Consider the following 18,766-nt stretch of genomic DNA (forward strand, 5'->3'; position numbering starts at 1 on the left):
ATCCCAGGACCTGGAGATCACGATAGGAGCCAAAGGCAGATACTCAGTCGACTGAGCCACCCAGGCGCCCCCCAAGCCTCCCCGCTTTTAAAAAACGATTTATTTGAGAGAGCAAGAGAGAGCAGGAGGGAGGGGCAGAGGGAGAAGGAGAAGAAAGAGGAAGAGGAAAAGAATCCCAAGCAGACTCCACACTGAGTGTGGAGCCCTATGCAGGCTCAATCTCATGACCCTGAAATCATGACCTGAGCTAAAGCCAAGAGTTGGATGCTTAACCAACTAAGCCACCCTAGTGCTCCTACAGGAGCTTTCTTATAACATTCCTTGTGATGTATATATAGATACAATTTTAAATTAGGCTAGTTGTTTGGGAGATAGGGACAGGGAAAAAGCAAAAAGGGCAGACAGAAAAACAGGATGGTTGTACTCTTACAAAGGTGGGACATGCCTCACCTGTTCTTTCTTTAGCCAACTATGTCTCATGCCTTTTGACCTTGACCCTTGACAGCTCTGCCTTACAAATGCTTTTTCCTTTTCTGCTCCTCCCCTACTGTGGTCCCCTGGCTGGTGATGGCCACATGGCTACCCACTTTTGTTTGGGTGGACAATGGTCATATGGCTATGTCTGAGGGCAGCCTATTCTGGACCATTGAGCCAATGCTGCTTGGGTGTGCTCCTAAGGCTCATATTCTCAGTCTTTGTTACCCTCTGTATTGGAGAATTTGATAGTACTCTTCTTCCATCACTGTAGATCATTTAAGAATATTTTTTTTTTCATTTAAGAATATTTTTGACAGAAATCATTTGATTTGTGTGATTTGTCTTCTGTTGCTTCTTGGGATCTATTGGGCAGTGATAACTGCCCTCTGAAATGGATGTGTGTGTGTTGACTGTTTTATTCAGTGTTGTTCTCTTTCCCAGGATGCTCCAGGATGAAACGCCATAGAACACTCAGCAGCAGTGACAGTTCAGACGAGTGTGAGTAGAACTGGCCAACAGCTGGTAACCTCTGTATCTATACCCTTTGAGGATTTATTCTTTGACTTGAGGACATGCTGTTTCATGTTTCTTTCAATGGTTAAAAAAAATAATATTTCTAGGAAGGAAAGCTTAGGGTACTATTTTTCTTACTCATTTAAATTTCATTAGAAATAAATAAGTGGAAAAATTGGTTTTTTGTGGCATATAGCATTTTGTTCTTTACTTTTCATTTACCAAAACAACAAAAGCCAAATCTAATAATGATTTAACAGTGCTTTTCTAGAAAGGACAGAAAGTACAAGAGCATAAATTGTAGGCCCTGCAATTCCAATTATAACTCAGGTATTAAATGTTTGACTGGGTGAATCATCATTTGTAGCATTTGCGGGAGGGCTGAAGGATACACAGATTATTTGCCTCACATTTTTAGTTTTTCCAGTTGCTTTTGCAGATAATTTTTTTCCAGGTGGAATGTGAATCATGTTATTCCAAAATGTTGTGAAGTATGATTACACCAAATCAGATCTCCTCAGCATTAGCACTGTTGAACCTTTTACACTCTAGGAGGTCATCTATAAATGGCGTTAAACTCCATTATGAATCTTCCTTGATTGCAATTTAACTGTTTTCTTCAGTGCTGTGAGATCACTGTGCTCTTCTCCATCATACCTTTCTCTCTTGGATGACATTTAGTTATATGACATTTAGTAATATTTAAGTCTCTGGATTTTTTGTCTAATTATCTTTTGCAGGTCCTTCTACTTCCTTTACTTCTAGCTCAATGTATAGGAGCAAGTCGAAAATTCCACATGAACACAAGAAGCCTGCTGAGGTGAGATCAATTATTCAATTTTTAGACTTAAAAATAAAGAAATTAAAAAAAAAGAAATAGCTACCTTCTGCCTACAATGCCCAGATCTTAGAGAGATGAGGATTAAACTATGTGCCAAGGGATAGACTTGTTTTCTTAGGAACTTTTTTTGGTTTTTAAGAAAGATTCCATTTTCTTTTCCCTTTGGGAAAACAGTAGTCATCACACTGATATCATTTTGGTGATGACATTTAAGTGCCTGGCTTTAGAATATAAGGCTTCCCCTAGCCAAGAAGTCAAAGGGAGCCAGGCTTGGGGAATTGGGAAGGACCCAAAGATCTGGCCTTGATTGGAAAGATGTAAGTTGGCAAGTGGAAGGCAGTGCAAGTAGGAATTGATGAAGAGGTTATGGATGGAGAAGGGAAGGACTAGGATGAAGATAGGAGCTATGGGTTTTTATGGGTCTTTACAGACTCCAGAGCACTGCCAACCCAAAGAAAATGGATCACTCCTTGTGAGGTTGGTCATCCTTTTTTTATGATTTTATTTATTTATTCATGAGAGACATAGAGAGAGGCAGAGACACAGGCAGAGGGAAAAGCAGGCACCACGCAGGGAGCCCGACATGGGACTTAATCCCAGGTCTCCAGGATCATGCCCTCGGCTGAAGGCGGCGCTAAACCACTGAGCCACCAGAGCTGTCCTTGGTCATCGTTTTTTGTTTGTTTTTTTTTAAAGTATTTACTTATTTGAGAGAGAGCATGAGAGTGGGGGATAGGGAGAGGAAGAAGCAGACTCCCCCCTAAGCAAGAAGCCCAGTGTGGGACTTGATCCCAGGACCCTGGGATCATGACCTGAGCTGAAGGCAGATGGTTAACCAACTGAGCCACCCAGGTGCCCTGAGGCTGGTCATCATCTGCTCCAAGGGCAGCAAAGTGCCAGGGTTGTACATGGACTTAGTAATGGTTTAGCAAATCCTACAGACTTTCCTCTGTGATAATTAAATGATGAGAAACTAACATTGTGTGTCTTTACTTCTATTAGTAGACTTCCTTAGCTGCAAAGGAAAAGGAGTATATTAGTTAACTATTGCTACATTACAAATTATCACAAAACTAGTGGCTTAAAGCAGCAAACATTTATTATCTCAGTTTCTATGTGTCAGGAGTTTAGGCAAAGCATCCCTAGATTCTCTGTTCCAGATCTTTCAAGGCTGTATGTTCTGCAGGTTTTGCTAGGGAAGAATTCACTTCCACGCTCGTTCAGGATGTTGGCAGAATTCATCTCCTTGCAGCTAGAGGACTGAGACCCTTGGTTTTTTTCCTGGCTTTTGGTGTAAGGCTACCCTCTTCTTCTAGAGACTGCTCATAGTTTTTGCCATATGGCCTTCTCCATAGATCCTCTCAAAACATGGCAGCCTACTTCGTCAAAGCGAACAAGGGGAAAATCTTTTGTTCCAACCTGCTAAGACTGAATCTTTTTTTTAAGACTGAATCTTGTACAGCATAACATCAGCAGTGAAATGACATCCCATCCCATTTGCCACATAACATAACCTAATTAAGGAAATGACATCCCATCATATTTGACATATTCTGTTAGCAAGGCACAGGTTCCACCTGCCCTCACACACAAGGTGGGACAGGGTGCATTGCTTTAGGGTGTCAGCCAGAGAGAGCATTTCTCTCTCCCTTTCTCAGAGGTCACTTTTCATTTCCATCTTTTGCTTGAGATCTTTCTGGGCACAGTAAAATATCAGAGTATGTTTATATGTCTCTGTTTCATGCAGAAAAACTTAGGGAATAAAATGCACATAAACAGGAACAGAACAGATTCCCCATCTATCCAGAGGAGGTTTTGACCATAGAATGGTGAGAAAGAAACTTTGCTGTGTTTCCATTTAGGACAGCCAGTCCTAGAGCACAAAGTAACTCGGTAGTTTTGGATCTTAAGTCCTGATGCCTCCAGTTCAGTGAGAATGCAGTCTTTTGTTGCAGGGGATAGGGGATCTGGGCTACTGGAAGCAAATTTATTAATTTATATTTCACTTTCTGTTATAAAAGAGAGAACCTGATATTGTAGGGAAAAACTAGCTTTGACATTAGAAGAGAATGATTCCATGTTTGCCTTGCTGGTTTATTTCATCTCTGAAATAATTTGTTTTGTCATTATAACATGGACATTATCACAACTACCTCTCATAGCTACCATTTATTGAAATTTATGTGCCAAGAGCTTTATGCTAGATAATCTGATCACTTCCCAAATTTAGCAATTCCAAGAATCTCCTTGGGTGCTTCTTTCATTAAAAAAAAATTTTTAATAGAAAAATTTTTAATACTGTCAGTTCCACTCATGTACATTTATTATATACTTGAGCAGACTCCCTGCTCAAGTTAATTTAATGTATTGCTCAAATTGTTTCATAAATCAGTGAAATCATCTCTTATTTTCTCTTCAATTCCATTGATTTTTGTTCTCATTTTCTTTCTTCTTGCTTTAGGTTTACTTTGTTCTTTTTCTAGATTCTTGAGGTAGATGCTTAGGCTATTTGAGACTTTACCTCCTTCCCCCCACCCCCTTTTCTAATGTAAGAATTTTAGTTCTATAAATTTCCCTTTATTTTTTAGAAGTATTTATTTGCTTGAGAGAGAGAAAGAGTGCATGCAGTGGGGAGGGACAGAGGGAAAGGGAGAAGCAGACTCCCTGCTCAGCAGGGAGACTGATGTGGAGCGTGATCTTGGGACCCCGAGATCATGACCTGAGCCAAAGGCAGATGCTTAACCAACTGAGCCACCCAGGCACTCCTATAAATTTCCCTTTAAACACTTCTTTAGCTGCATCCCATTAATTTTGGTATGTTTGTTTCCATTTTTACCTAGTTCAGTGTATTTTTTATTTTTCTTAAGACTTCCTCTTTGCCCGTGGCTTATTTAGAAGTAAGTTGTTTAGTTTCCAAACATTTGGAGACTTGCCTGCCATCTTTCTGTTATTGATTTCTAGTTTGAGTCCAGTTTTGATGAAGAACATAATCTGTACGATTTCACTTATTTTACATTTGTCAAGGTTTGTTTTATGACTAAGGATATTATTTATCATGGTAAATGTTTCATTTCATGGGTACTTGCAAAGACTGTATATTGTACTGTTGTTGGCTCCTACTGGTTGACAATACTCTTTTGTATCCTCACATATATTTTGCCTAGTAGTTTTATCAGTTGTTTAGAGAGGGCTATAGAAGTCTTCATCTGTGATTATGGATTTGTGTATTTCTCCTCTCAGTTCTGTCAGTTTTGCTTTATATATTTTGAAACTCTTGTTAGGTGCATATGTATTTAGGATTGCTATATGTTGGTGAATTTAGCATCATTTAATGTCCCTTTTTGTCTTTGATTATTTTGTTTGCTCTGGAGTCTGCACTATCTAATATTAATATAGTTCCTGGCTTTCTTTTGATTCATGTTTACAGTGTATATTTTTCCATCTTTTTACTTATATATATGATTATATTTGAAGTGAGTTTCTTATAGATGATACATAGTTAGACCATTTTCTTAAAAATATTTATTTGTTTATTTGAGAGAGAAAGAAAGAAAGCACAAGCTGGGGGATGGGCCAAAGGAGAGGGAGAGAAAGAATCTCAAGCAGACTCCCTGCTCAGCACAGAGCCCAATGCGGGGCTCAATCTCATGACCCTGAGATCATGACCTAAGCTGAAATCAAGAGTTGGATGCTTAACCCACTGAGCCCCCTGGGCACCCCTAGTTGGGTCATTTTTTAAATCCACTCTTTCAGTCTCTTTTAATTGAAATATTTAAGCCACTTATAGTTAATGTAACTTTTGGTATGATTTCATTTAAGTCTGTCATTTTGCTGTTTGTTTTCTATTCGTTCTCTCTGGTTTTTTGTTTCTGTGTTTTATTTTCTGTCTTCCTGTAGATTACTTGAACATTTTTTTGAATCCCATATTGACTTTTCTGTAGTGCTTTGAGTGTATATCTTTGTGTAGATTTTTAGTGATTGCTCTTGGGAAGCAACCTTAAGGAAGGAGGACTTTTTTAGTGTGGTCTCTACATTTTATCACTTCAAGTGAAATATAGAAACCTTGACCACTGGGGCACCTGGCTGGCTCAGTCAGTAGAGCCTGTGACTCTTAATCTCAGGGTCATGTGTGTTCAAGTCCCATGTTGTGTGTGAAGCCTACTTAAAAATAAAAGAAGAAAAAAGAAAAGAAACCTTACCACCATCTAGGTTCATTTATCCATCCCCCCCTCCCGCCACCTTTATAATATAATTTTCTTAAATATTCTCTCTACACACTTTGAGAACTGTACTAGACAATGTTATAATTTTTGCTTTAACCAATAAACATTTTTAAATTCAAGAAGATAGTTTATTATATTTACCCACATTTTTCACTCTTGTTCTTCCTTTATTCCTGATGTCCCAACTTTCCTTTTGTTCATTTCCTTTCTGTTTGAAGAACTTCTTTTAGCCATTATTTTAGGGTAAGTCTGCTGGTGACCAGTTCTCTTAGTCTTCTTTCATTTGAGAATATCTTGGTTTCACCTTCATTCCTGAAGGATATTTTTACCTGATACAGAATTCTGGTTTAACAGTACTTTTCTTTCTGTACTTGGAAAATGTGCTACTTTCTTCTGGTCTCCACAAGTTTCTGATGAGAAATCTGCTCTCATTCAAATAGTTGCTCCCCTGTAGGTAATCAGTCATTTCTTTTCCATTTGCTTTAAAGATTTTTCTTTGTCTTTATTCCCAAAGTTTGATTATGATGTGCCTGGGCATGGATTCCTTTTGGTTCATCCTATTGTTCTTGAATCTAGGTTTATATCTTCTGCCAATTTAGGGAAATTTTCAGCCACTATTTCTTCATCTATCTTTTCAACTCTACCTTCTTTCTCCTCTTCTTTTGGGACTTAAATTGCATGAATGTTAGATCTTTTGTTATTTCCCCCAGGTTCCTCAGACTCTTCTCTTTTTTCAGTATATAATGTTTCTTTTGATCAGATTGGGTAATCTCTCTTGTTCAGATTCTTTTTATTCTATTAATTCCATTCTTCTATTGAATCTATCCCCGCCATGAGTTATTTCAGTTATTGTATTCCATTTCAAATGTTTTATTTGGTTATTTTTTACATCCTCTATTCTCTGATGAAACTTTCAATTTGTTTCAAAGGTGTTTGTAATTTCTTATTGAAGCATTTTTATGATGGCTGCTTTAAATTTCTTATCAAGACGATTCCAGGGATCCCTGGGTGGCGCAGCGGTTTGGCGCCTGCCTTTGGCCCGGGGCGCGATCCTGGAGACCCGGGATCGAATCCCACGTCGGGCTCCCGGTGCATGGAGCCTGCTTCTCCCTCTGCCTGTGTCTCTGCCTCTCTCTCTCTCTCACTGTGTGCCTATCATAAATAAATAAAAATTAAAAAAATATATTAAAAAAAAAAAAGACGATTCCAATATCTGTGTCTTCTCAGTGTTGGTGTTATTGATTGTCTCTTTTCATTCCCAGTTCTTAGTATGATGAGTGATTTTCTGTTGTATTTGATATTATATTATCAGACAGTAAGTCTTATTTAAATTTATTTTAGCAGGCCTCTGTTGTAGCTAGGCCAGTGGGGGAAGTAGGGTGCTGACTCCATACCACCATTTGCAGAATTCCTAGGCTTCCCATCTTACTTCTGTTAGTTTCTAGGAAAGTGGTTCTGTGATCTCTCTGGGACAAGGGAGGAGTGTTTCCCTACTACTTTAGAGGAAATCCCCACCCTGTTACCTCTACTGATAGCAGAGTGGTGGAGGTAAGGGGTACTGCATTACTGATGGCTGATGGTGACAGTCCAGGCTCCTACCCAGTCTCTGATGATACCACATTAAGGAGGAGGGGTACTTTGTTATTATTGGGTGGGAGTGGATGTCAGGGCCTCTACAGTGATGTCCAGTGATGCCACAACAATTGCCCTTTTCAAAAAAAGAAAACATTTTATACACCTTTTATGAATTATATTTCTTAAACTCTATAGTTCATCTATTTAAAATGTATAATTCGGTAGGTTTTAGTCTAGTCATAAGAGTTGTATGACCATTACCACAGTCTAAATTTAGAACATTTTCATCACCCCAGAAAGAACCCTTACCCATTAGCAGTTATTCCCTAATTCCCCAACTCCCAGCCCTTGGCAACTACTAATCTAACTTCTGTCTCTATGGATTTGCCTGTTCTGGACAGTTCATATAAATGGAATCATACAATATGCAGCCTTTTGTGTCTGGCTTCTTAAACTTAGCACAATGTTTTCAGGGTTCATCCATGTTGTGGCATGTACCAGTAGTTAATTTCTTTTAATGACTGAATGATACTCCATTGTATGGATATTTCACATTTTGTTTATCCATTCATTAATTAATGGACATTTGGGTTGTCTCCATCTTTGGAGTATTATGAATAATGCTACTATGAACATTCATTTACAAGTTTTTATGTGGACATATGTTTTCAGTTGTCTTGAGTTTACACCTAGATGGGGAATTGCTGAGTCTGTAGTAATTCTAGTTAACCATCTGAGGAAATGCCAGACTGTTTTCCAAAGGGGCTTCAACAGTTTATACTGCCACCACCAGTGTCAGAGTGTTTAAAATGTGTTACTGCTGTGGACACCAAAGACTTCCTTCTAATTCTTCTGGTGACCTTGTTTTTGTCTCCTGTCTTGGATTAGAGTCTTCCCTTTGTGCTTGTCCTTGGAGAGAGAGACTGTCCTTTGCAGCTCTCCCAGTATAAGCCACTGTTATCACTGGAGGCTTTAGCATGTAGTAGAGTATTGGGGAAAGACATTGTTCTCTAACCTTCCAATTACATCTCAGTCTCTGAAATGTGTAGTGGTCCTGTTTGTGGGGGTGAGATGGGGGAAGTGAACTTGAGGGGTAGAGCTTTTTCTGCCCTTGCCTCCTATTCCACTATCTGCCTGTAGCTGATATCTTCCAATATTCTCAGTCTCTGTCCTTAAGGTTCTCCCTCCTCTAGATTAAGGCTTTTTTCCCCTGTGTAACATGGAGAGGCTGAGCTTGGGTGCTTTGCCCTTTTCTCCAGCACTAGTGAAATTACACCAGTGCCCTCACCTGATAGCCTTCCCCTGTAGGTGAAACTTTTTGTTCAGTAAGGGAGCCAGGACACAAAGCACCAGTGACCCAGACAGCACCCACCACTGGGAGAGCTTTCTCCAGGTTTTCCACCATCTTTCCTATGAGAGCCTAGTTGAGTCTCTAGAGGAAAAGCTTACAAGAGGGTTGGAACCCCTATTACTATAGCCCCCAGGAACTTCATTCTCTCTTGGTTGTCCTCATTTTGCCCCCAGCAATTCGTCAAATTTTCTGGGTTAAATGTTCCTGCTGTGGCTTCTGCCCCAGGTAAGCAAATGTTCCTGTCTTATGTCTCCCTGCAGGCATGTTTGTCCTTCCTTATATTGGCCATTTGTCCTGCAACTCATTTCTCTAATGGGTTTATGAAAAAATTGTTAATTTGCTGCCTGTCTTTCCTTTTTCTTCTTGTAAAGATGGAAGTTTCTTTTTTCTGACTTAAGCCTTATGTTTGTAATGAGAGTTTGTCATTGAAATGCAGTATAAATGATTGTTTTCACTGGGGCTTAATCGGCTGCATTAATAGATACATATTTTCTTTGATGTTTAGTGCTTCAGTGGGATTCCTGTGCATGCCTACCCCTGATTTATCCTCTAGAGAAGAGTTTCCTAGGGGTGTGTGAATTCCACGTATGGTTCAAGGGCTCTGGTAGCTTCTGCAAATTGTATACAGGCTTTTTTTTTTTTTTTCAAGATTTTATTTATTTATTTATTTATTTATTTATTTATTTATTCATTCATTCATGAGAGACACACACACACACAGAGAGAGAGAGAGAGAGAATGGCAGAGACATAGGCAGAGGGAGAAGCAGGCTCCATGCAGGGAGCCTGACGTGGGACTCGATCCCAGGTCTCCAGGATCAGGCCCTAGGCTGAAGGCGGCACTAACCCGCTCAGCCACCTGGGCTGCCCTATACAGACTTTTTTAATGAAGATTTTATTTATTTATTCATGAGACACAGAGAGAGAGGGAGGCAGAGACATAGGCAGAGGGAGAAGCAGGCTCCTCTCAGGGAGCCTGATGTGGGACTCAATCCCTAGACCTGGGATCATGCCCTGAGCTGAAGACAGATGCTCAACCACTGAGCCACTCAGGTGTCCCTGTATACAGGCTTTTAAGGGTATGTCTTTAATGTGTTTTTGTGTGTATGTGTATGTTAGTAGCCTTCATCTGATTCTTAAAAGGGCCCATACTCTTAAAGATGTTTCTATAAAGTCAGTTACCCTAGGAAAAGCACATGGTACTAGATGACTAATTTGAATGTATTAAAAAGTCTTCTATTCTTTCTCAAAAGCCAGGATGTTATCACATATATTAGTCCAACTGGTCTATAAAACATAACCTATCTTAAAGGATTGATGGCATATCATCTATAGTTCCATAGTTTCATTTATTACGTCCAAGACTTTCGTAGCAACAGAGTGAAAGCTCACATATTTTAACTCAGCAGAGAACACTGCAATACCTTCACATAGAGCCTGTTTATGTCACTTTACCTGTATTTCCAACATGCTTGATTATTTGGTTTTCTGACCTACAGGAGATAAAAACTACCAAGCTTGCAAGTGCACACTTACTGTACAAAAAAGGGATAGTGAGGAAAAAAAGAAAGAAAAAAAAAGGGATAGTGAGGGATGGGAGAAAAATTTGCAAAGTAAACCTCAGATGTCATCTCTTGTGTGAAAATTGCCCAGATCTCCCAACTCAGACTCAATTGCTCACCCTCCTCCATCACCAGGGATGCATACAGCTCTGTTGGGTAGTAGGGAAGGGGAGTAATCAAACCTGCCTAAGCTGCCCAGAAGTACATTGCTTTGTGGTAATTAATGTTTCAGTTGATGTCAACCCAAAGCCATCAAAAATGCCCTGTTTGTTCTTTGTAAGAAAACTGAGAATTATTTTAAGCTATTTGAAAAATATTTCTGTGAAAAAAATATTTACATCACATTAAAGTTTTAAACTTAAAAAATGAATAAGCTTTGCTCCATTGGAAAATTAACCTGGGACACAGTGTCTTTTAATAATACCAGGTGCCTTTGTCATCATATAAGAACAAACTTGTATTCTTTGTTAAGTTTTCTTTGCCTAAGTGGTTGATTCTTTTAGATAACCTGAACATCCTTTTTTTTACCTTAAGATTGTATAATTCTAAGAAAATCACACTTAATTCCTCTTAATTAAATGTAGTTACCATATTTGCAGCTGTTTTTTGTGCTGTTGGAGTGACATATATGTGGTCATTTATGTATAGTTTCATAGTTAAGTGACTATGATTCAAAACTAACCCATTTCTCTGCTACATTCACATGGACCAGTTTCCCCCTTTGTATCATATAGGAAGTAAATGTTTTGACTTTTCCTCTAAAAAATGTCACAGAAGTGTTCAGACTAGCCTTGCTTTAAGAAACTGCCCACTGAGAAATGTTAATAAGAGCAGTAAAAGCCAGAGCTGTCCATGAAGGACATTTTCATTCTGTGGCTCTGGCAGGTTAAACATTGATATTCTAAGTATATTCATAGTGAGGCCTCCTTTGTTTCTGCATGCATCTGAGGGCCAAGATGTACATGCAGTGTTGGACTTGGCATAGCTTCTGGGCTGTATGTTAGCCTGTGAATCCCTTCTTTGACCATAAACGAGCAGATATCTGGTAAGTACAAAGCTTTTTTGTTTCAGGAACTTTTGGGGAAACTACTAGTGCATATAAAATAGGCACACAACTAAGAACTTGTAAAACTTCTCAACTTTATTAGCTAGGTCAATGTCAACATCTAGATCCTTCCTTCATTCATAATCTTTAATTTAGCATCAAATGCTATGTTTTACTTTTTTTTTCTATCCTTTAATTTCCAAAGCATGCTAATTCACATCTGACTGACTGATAGTACATAAATATCCTTTCATGATAGGCCAGGACATCAGTGTTATCCCAATTACACAAAAACAGATGCAAAACAGTGTTATGTGACTTCCTTGCCTGAAATTATAAGACTAAGTTTGTGTGCATATATATTTTTAAATCCCTTTATTCCCATTCCATCCTTTTGGCTAAACTTTATTCATATATTATCTGCCCTTGTGATAGTCCCTCTCTTATGAAAGGCATCATTATCCAATCACCCCAGACAAATCTTCTTCACCATCCCCCAATCAAGTGCTAACAAGACATCTTCTTAAATCTTTCTGGAATTAATCTCTTCTCCATTGGAATTCCCTTTTGAAGTCAATTTCTTCATAAGTCTGACATGAAAAATTTTAATTGCTCTGTTGCAGTTTTTTCTTCTTTAGTCAGTGGTGACAGCTCCAGGTCTGTTTGCTTTTGTAGTTCTTGTATCATGGTCATAGTCTTATTGACAGTAGCACAAATGCGGTTCTTAGTTTCTTTCTGCTCTGCAGCTATTGGTTTAAAGCGTGCATGCAAAGTTTGATATCGAGACTTTATTGCTGACAATTCCTTTAAGAGTGTAACTGGATTTTTCTTACTTGCTGTATCAGGATGATTAGTCTTGATTTCATATTCCAGCCTGTATTGAATGTAATCCAGATCAGAGTCAGCTTTCTGAAACATCAGTTCCAGCTTATCGACCTCCGCCTCCATGTTGAATAGTTGACATTCCTCCTATGTTTTACTTTATGAAGTTTCTTTGTTACCTTGTGGCTTGTAGAGTGTTGGGTAGAGTTTTTGATGGGCCTGTTGCTTGGGAATCCTATCTTTGGGAGCAGAACCATGCATGTTTCAGTTGAGCCATGAACTCACATCTCCTTTATCCCATCAACGATTATTTTTATGGACTAGATAGATAAGAGAACTCAGCTGTATACTTCTTTCTGCTTTTAGAAGTAAACTAGACTATGATGATGATGATAAAATAATAACTACAGCTAAAATTTATTTAGCAATTACCATGAGCCTCATACCACTCTAAGCCCTTTACATAAATTCAGCCATATAATTCTTATAACAACCCCTGTGAGTTGTGATTATTATCTCCATTTTATGGATGAGTAACCTGAGACACAATTTAAATAATTTGTCCCAAATTAGTTGGTGAAATCAGGAGACCAATTCAGGTAGTCTGTCCCTGAGCCCACATTCTTTTTTTAAGGATTTTTTTAAAAGATTTCATTTATTTATTTGAGAGAGTGAGCAAGAGAGAGAGAGTGACTCACAAGCAAGGGGACAGGAAGAGGGAGAAGCAGACTCCCCCACTGAGCAAGTAGCCCAATGCAGGCCTTGATCCCAGAACCCCAAGATCATGACCTGAGCTGAAGGCAGATGCTTAACCAACTGAGCCACCCAGGTGCCCCTCTTTAAAGATTTTTAATTTCATTTTTGACTGTATAAATATTTGCCTGCTTCAAACATCCAACTATGACACAAAATGCATTCAGAAAGTTCTAGCTTTGGTCTTTTTCTCCCTCACTCCCAGAGATAGCCATTATTTAAAAAGCTTTTGGTTTATACTTTTATTGTTTCTTTATGAAAATACATACAAATATGTGCATATGTGTATGCTGTCGTATGTGTATACAACTCACATCTCTCTACCCAGGGTACACTAAAACTAGTTTGTTTGCCTGTATTCATTTAAAAAAAAAAACAAATTCCTTTTCTTATCAAAAGCAGATTCATGAGACCATTTTGGTAAATATATTTCATATCACTTTGCAGATATCTGCCTAAGTACTGAACTTACATTCCTATCCCTTCTCAGCATTTTATGTTCTGCCTCATGCTTGGGATGTTTCTACAGCAAGATAAAGCAGACTCTTGCACTCTGCCTTGAGTGAAAATGCTTCTCTAGAAACCTTGGATCTGATGCTATTTAATCTGACTAGCTGGTAAAATTGAAATCAGGCTTATCCTATAAGTCTGCTATTTTTCTCTAAAGGTGGAAGAAAAATTATAATAGTCATTAGATTTAGCCTTCATTTGCTTAAGAAAAATAGATCTGAACTGATTGGTGTTCTTGAAGCCTGAGGTTTCCCAGACTTCACAGAATGTCTGTTCCCTGGAGGTTTGGTATTTCTGAAGCCATGGACAAGGGCCAGATTTCACTGGCTTCTGCTTTTGTATCTCTTTGTCTAGAGTCTTCAAGTTACTTTTCTGTTTGGTAAACATGTGTATTAGTTTCCTAGGGCTGCTGTAACAAATTACTACAAACTGGGTGGCTTAAAACAACCGGAATTTATTTTCTCACAGTTCTGGAGGCCAGAAGTCCACAATTGGCCAGGCTGTGCTCCCTCCAGAGACTTTAAGGGAGATTCCATCCTTTTCCACTTCCAGGTTCTGATAACTTTCAGCATTTATTGATTTGTGGATCAATAAGTCACTCCAATCTCTAACTCCATGGTCACATTGACTCCTTTTCTGTCTTAAATCTCTCTCTGCCTTTCTCTTGTAAGGATACTTGTCACTGGATTTAGGGACCACCCAGGTGTTCTAGGAAGATCTCTTCATCTCAGAATCCTTAAATTATTTATATCTGCAAAGATCCCTTTTCCAAATCAAGTAAGAGTCACAGATTCCAGAAATTAGGATGCAGACATATCTTGGGGGGGGGGCACCATTCAACCTACTACAATATGTTTCCAGGCTACTTAGGAAACTATACAGAACAGATTTTCATAAGCAGTTACATCAAATATAAAGACATGACTTGAAAAAAAAAAAGACATGGCTTGAGCTATATGAGATGTTGTGAGATTATTAAGCCCTAAGCATGGTTTGCAGTCATTTATTTTATGAAGTGTATCACATGGAAAATAATGAAATATTTTAGGAGGTTGAAAATACTTAGCTCTAATAGTCTTTCCAGATCTAAAGTAGGATTTCCCGGGGATCCCTGGGTGGTGGCTCAGCGGTTTAGTGCCTGCCTTTGGCCCAGGCCATGATCCTGGAGACCTGGGATCGAGTCCCGCGTCGGGCTCCCTGCATGAAGCCTGCTCCTCCCTCTGCCTATGTCTCTGACCCTCTCTCTTTCTCTGTGTCTCTCATGAATAAATAAATAAAATCTTTTAAAAAAAAGAAATGAAAAAAAAAAAAAAGAAATGGATCAGTGTTCAGGAAAATGGTGACTGAGTTTTCTCCCCCTAGCCATCCAGAACACTGAGTTCTATGCAAAACATGTTAAATGGATATGACTGATCTTCTCTTCCTCTCCTTGTACAAAGCATTATGTAATAAACCACCAGGTTTTTTTTTCCATAGACTGCTTTCTCCCTGCACAGTGCCCAATTAACTTTAATTGGCTAGGATTCTTGGTAAGGAGATCATTTTGTTGCCACCTGGCCACCAGCATGTTTAAGGTTGGTTTCCTTCTCTGCTTTGCTCAGATCATATTAATTCTTAATCTTCCCTAAGTGAAAGCATCAGGCATTTGCAGAGTTGTCCCTGCAAAGTAGCAAATGGAATGAGTCTTTATTCATTTAAGTGGCATCATTTGATTATGTGATAGTTCAGTCCTATGCTCTGAAATGTTATCAGTTTAAACAGAACGGTACCAGTGGAGAATTAACTGCTTTATTGGATCACGCTTTGTGCCTCTACTTTCATGTTACATATAATTTGAACATGTTTCTCCTCAGAGAACCTTTATTAGCATTAAAGCCTAAAATGTTTGATTGATAGCATTTTTTCCTTTGATCTTCCAGAAATGTGGAAGTGTTTATCTTCAGCTTGCCAGTGGATGGTTGATTATTTCCAAACTAGAAATTAGTAGATGAGGTATAGACCAGTGTATGTATACTTCTATGTGAAAGTGTATTCCCTCATTGCTTAGACTTCACCTGGGCCTTCATCACTGACATCGTTGCTGGGTTAGCTTAAGACCTCATGGCATACTTTTTTCTGTTGCTGAAAAATGAAGAATCATAAAGCTTAGACTTCCACAGTCATTTAAATCATGTATCCAGGCTGGTGGAGCATATTTCTGTGCCCCTTAGTCACACAGGGACATTTTCAGCCAGAGGATAGCAGTACATCAAACTTGGCGCACCTGGGTGGCTCAGTCGGTCAAGTATCTACCTTGGGCTCTGGTCATCATCCTGGGGTCCTGGGATTGAGTCCCACATCGGGCTCCTCGCTCAACGGGGAGTCCACTTCTCCCTCTCCCTCTGCCTGCCATTTCTCCCTACTTGTGCATGCGCGTGCTCTCTCTTTCTCTCTCTGTTAAATAAGTAAAATCTTCGAAAAAAAAAAAAGAACAAAAATAGTACAGCCAACTTTAGATGGATCCTAGTTCCCATATTGTCAGTGCCTAATTGTGCTTAGGATGCAGAAAATGAACTATGGGAAATCTCTTTGTTTCCCAAAGTCCAAGTTGTAGCTGTACTCATATCATCATCCTCTACCTCTGGCCTTCGAACTTTTCACACAGCTAGGGCTTCCTTGCTAGGGGTAGGGTTAAAGCTTGCACTGGGGTCCTCTTGGCTGCCACAGTAGACATTTCATTTCTATCCTTCTCACCCCTGAGGAATTCACTGAGAGCAATAAAAACTGATAAACCAGATCAGATCATAATAGGTTAAAAAAGAAAATAAAGGACATTTTTTAAAGATCTGAGTACAAAGATGACAAATAGAATAAAACTATAAACCTTCTTAAATACAAAAAAATGTAATTAAAAGAGCAAAGAATACACTAATAAAGATGCATAAGGATTTATAACATAATACATATAATTATCAAATATGACAGTTGAGACCATATATCTGAGACATATTAGTATGTCTTTATTTTATTTTTTAAAGTATTTTATGTATTTATGCATGAGAGACATAGAGAGAGAGGGAGGCAGAGACACAGGCAGAGGGAGAAGCAGGCTCCACGCAGGGAGCCAGACGTGGGACTCATCCCAGGTCTCCAGGATCATGCCCTGGGTGGAAGGCAGCGCTAAACCACTGAGCCACCAGGGCTGCCCTAGTATGTCTTTTTAAAGAAAAAGTTTTTATGGTTCACAAAACAAAACACAACTGTATATTGTATACAAGAATATACCTAAAACGCCTGTTCAGAAAGGCTAAAAATAGAGATGGACAAAGGTATGCCAGGTAAATGGTAGGAGGAGGAGTGAGCCTGATCTCAGACAAAGTAGAAATCAAGCCCCCCAAAACAAAGAAGCCTTTTTAATTTTTTTAAAGATTTTATTTTTTCATGAGAAAGAGAGAGAGGCCCAGAGACACAGGCAGAGGGAGAAGCAGGCTCCCTGTGGGGAGCCGGATACGGGAATCGATCCCAGGATCATGACCTGAACTGAAGACAGATGATCAACCTGAGCCACCCAGGTACCCCAAAAAAGCCTTTTTAATGCTAAACGTTACAATTCACTGTGAAGTTGTAATACTTAGGAGTAATTATACACTGAATAACACAGCAACCACCTTTATGGAGCAAAAACTGTGGAAGAGTCAAGGAGAAGTAGATAGAAACACACTAATCATAGTAGGCTTTCATACAGATTAAGTGAACAAAAAAAGTGAGGAGGTAGAAAATATAACGTAAGCAGTAAGGTACAGATGATGAATATATATCTAACTTGAAACCTTGATATTGGAAATAATAGAGGATATACCTACTCAGGGTCTATGGTACACAAAGTATCAAATATTAAGTCACAAATAAAACAGTAATTTCCATTATTACATGGACATAATATAAACAATACTCTGATCACAATTCAGTAAAACCAGAAATTGCTAATAAAAACAAAAAGGTCCTTTCCTATGGAAATTTTAAAACCTTGTATTAACTCTTGGGTGAAAGGAGAAAAATACAAACTGAAATCATAGATTTTTTAAACCAATGACAGTTTAAAACAACCCATCTCAGAGGTTTGCTCTATATCTTAAATTATATAAGAAAAAGGAGGCAAGCATTGTTTGTTCCACCTACTCTTGATAAATTTTCTTATAAAACTTACTTTAAGTCTCAATGTTTCTAATGTTTATAGTATACTAAAATATTATATTTTTCATTTTTATACACTTAGAGCCAACAATAAGAATTTCTAGTATTTTGACCAAAATGTTTAAAGATCATAGAAGTCATAATTTTCCCCATTAATTATTAGGATTGCTTTTCACAGTTTCCATATGCACTATCATTTCTGTGGTCTCACACTTCTGTGCAAAGTAGAACTGCCTACACTTTGTAAGCCTCTGCAGAAATAAATTTGAAATACTGAATAACATAGATAACTTCCTATGGAAATACAGGTTACCAAAATTGACTCCATTAGAGGTAGAATGCTTAAAGTGATCAATTTCCAAAGAAGTAGAGAAAATAAAGCAACTACCCCACGATGAAAGCACCAAATCCGGACGGTTTCCTAGGGACCAGAAAGTCCCAATAATTCTCAGGTTTTTCTACAGCATTGTAACAGAAGGAAAATGTTCTAATTCTTTTTGTGAGGCATGCATAACTCTGATAACCTAAACCTAAAAGGCAAAGACAATTTATTAAAAAAAAGAAAGTTAAGATAAATATCACTCATAAATATGATATAAAAATACTAAATAAAATATTAGAAGACAGAATATAATACCATATTTTAAAAATGTATCATGACCAAATGACATTAATTCCAGAATTGCAAGTTTGTTTTAGTGTTAAGAAATACAGTATATTATGCTATATGCTGGCAAATTGAACTCCAATAAAAAAAAGAAACACAGTATAATCATACAGCATATTATATCTAAGGAAAATAATTATATAATTATTCTCATATGCGCAGAAGAAGCCTTTAACAAAATTCAGTACCCAGGCATTCAAAAACATTCAAGAATAAAGAGGAACTGTGAGATAATTTAACATAGATACTATATAT

At 38.2% G+C, this 18,766-nt stretch overlaps 2 protein-coding genes across 4 annotated transcripts in view; one reads left to right on the forward strand and one right to left on the reverse strand.

Annotated features, from left to right (window-relative positions):
• JADE3 (jade family PHD finger 3) overlaps window positions 1–18,766 on the forward strand; it is a 132,652-nt gene that overhangs the window by 69,244 nt on the left and 44,642 nt on the right. For all 3 annotated transcript variants that reach the window (XM_041741430.1, XM_041741429.1, XM_041741431.1), the window contains exons 2-3: window positions 919–975; window positions 1,731–1,810. In XM_041741430.1, the coding sequence (XP_041597364.1) occupies window positions 930–975; window positions 1,731–1,810 (126 nt within the window). In that variant the 5' untranslated portion in view covers window positions 919–929. The remainder of the gene's footprint in view (window positions 1–918; window positions 976–1,730; window positions 1,811–18,766) is intronic.
• Window positions 12,105–12,540, reverse strand: LOC121483140 (spindle and kinetochore-associated protein 2-like). Its single transcript, XM_041741436.1, has one exon. It carries the CDS (start codon window positions 12,532–12,534, stop codon window positions 12,169–12,171), a length of 366 nt encoding a protein of 121 aa, XP_041597370.1. The 5' UTR covers window positions 12,535–12,540; the 3' UTR covers window positions 12,105–12,168.

This window comes from Vulpes lagopus, chromosome X (assembly GCF_018345385.1).
Source record: "Vulpes lagopus strain Blue_001 chromosome X, ASM1834538v1, whole genome shotgun sequence".
Taxonomy (NCBI): Eukaryota; Metazoa; Chordata; class Mammalia; order Carnivora; family Canidae; genus Vulpes; species Vulpes lagopus.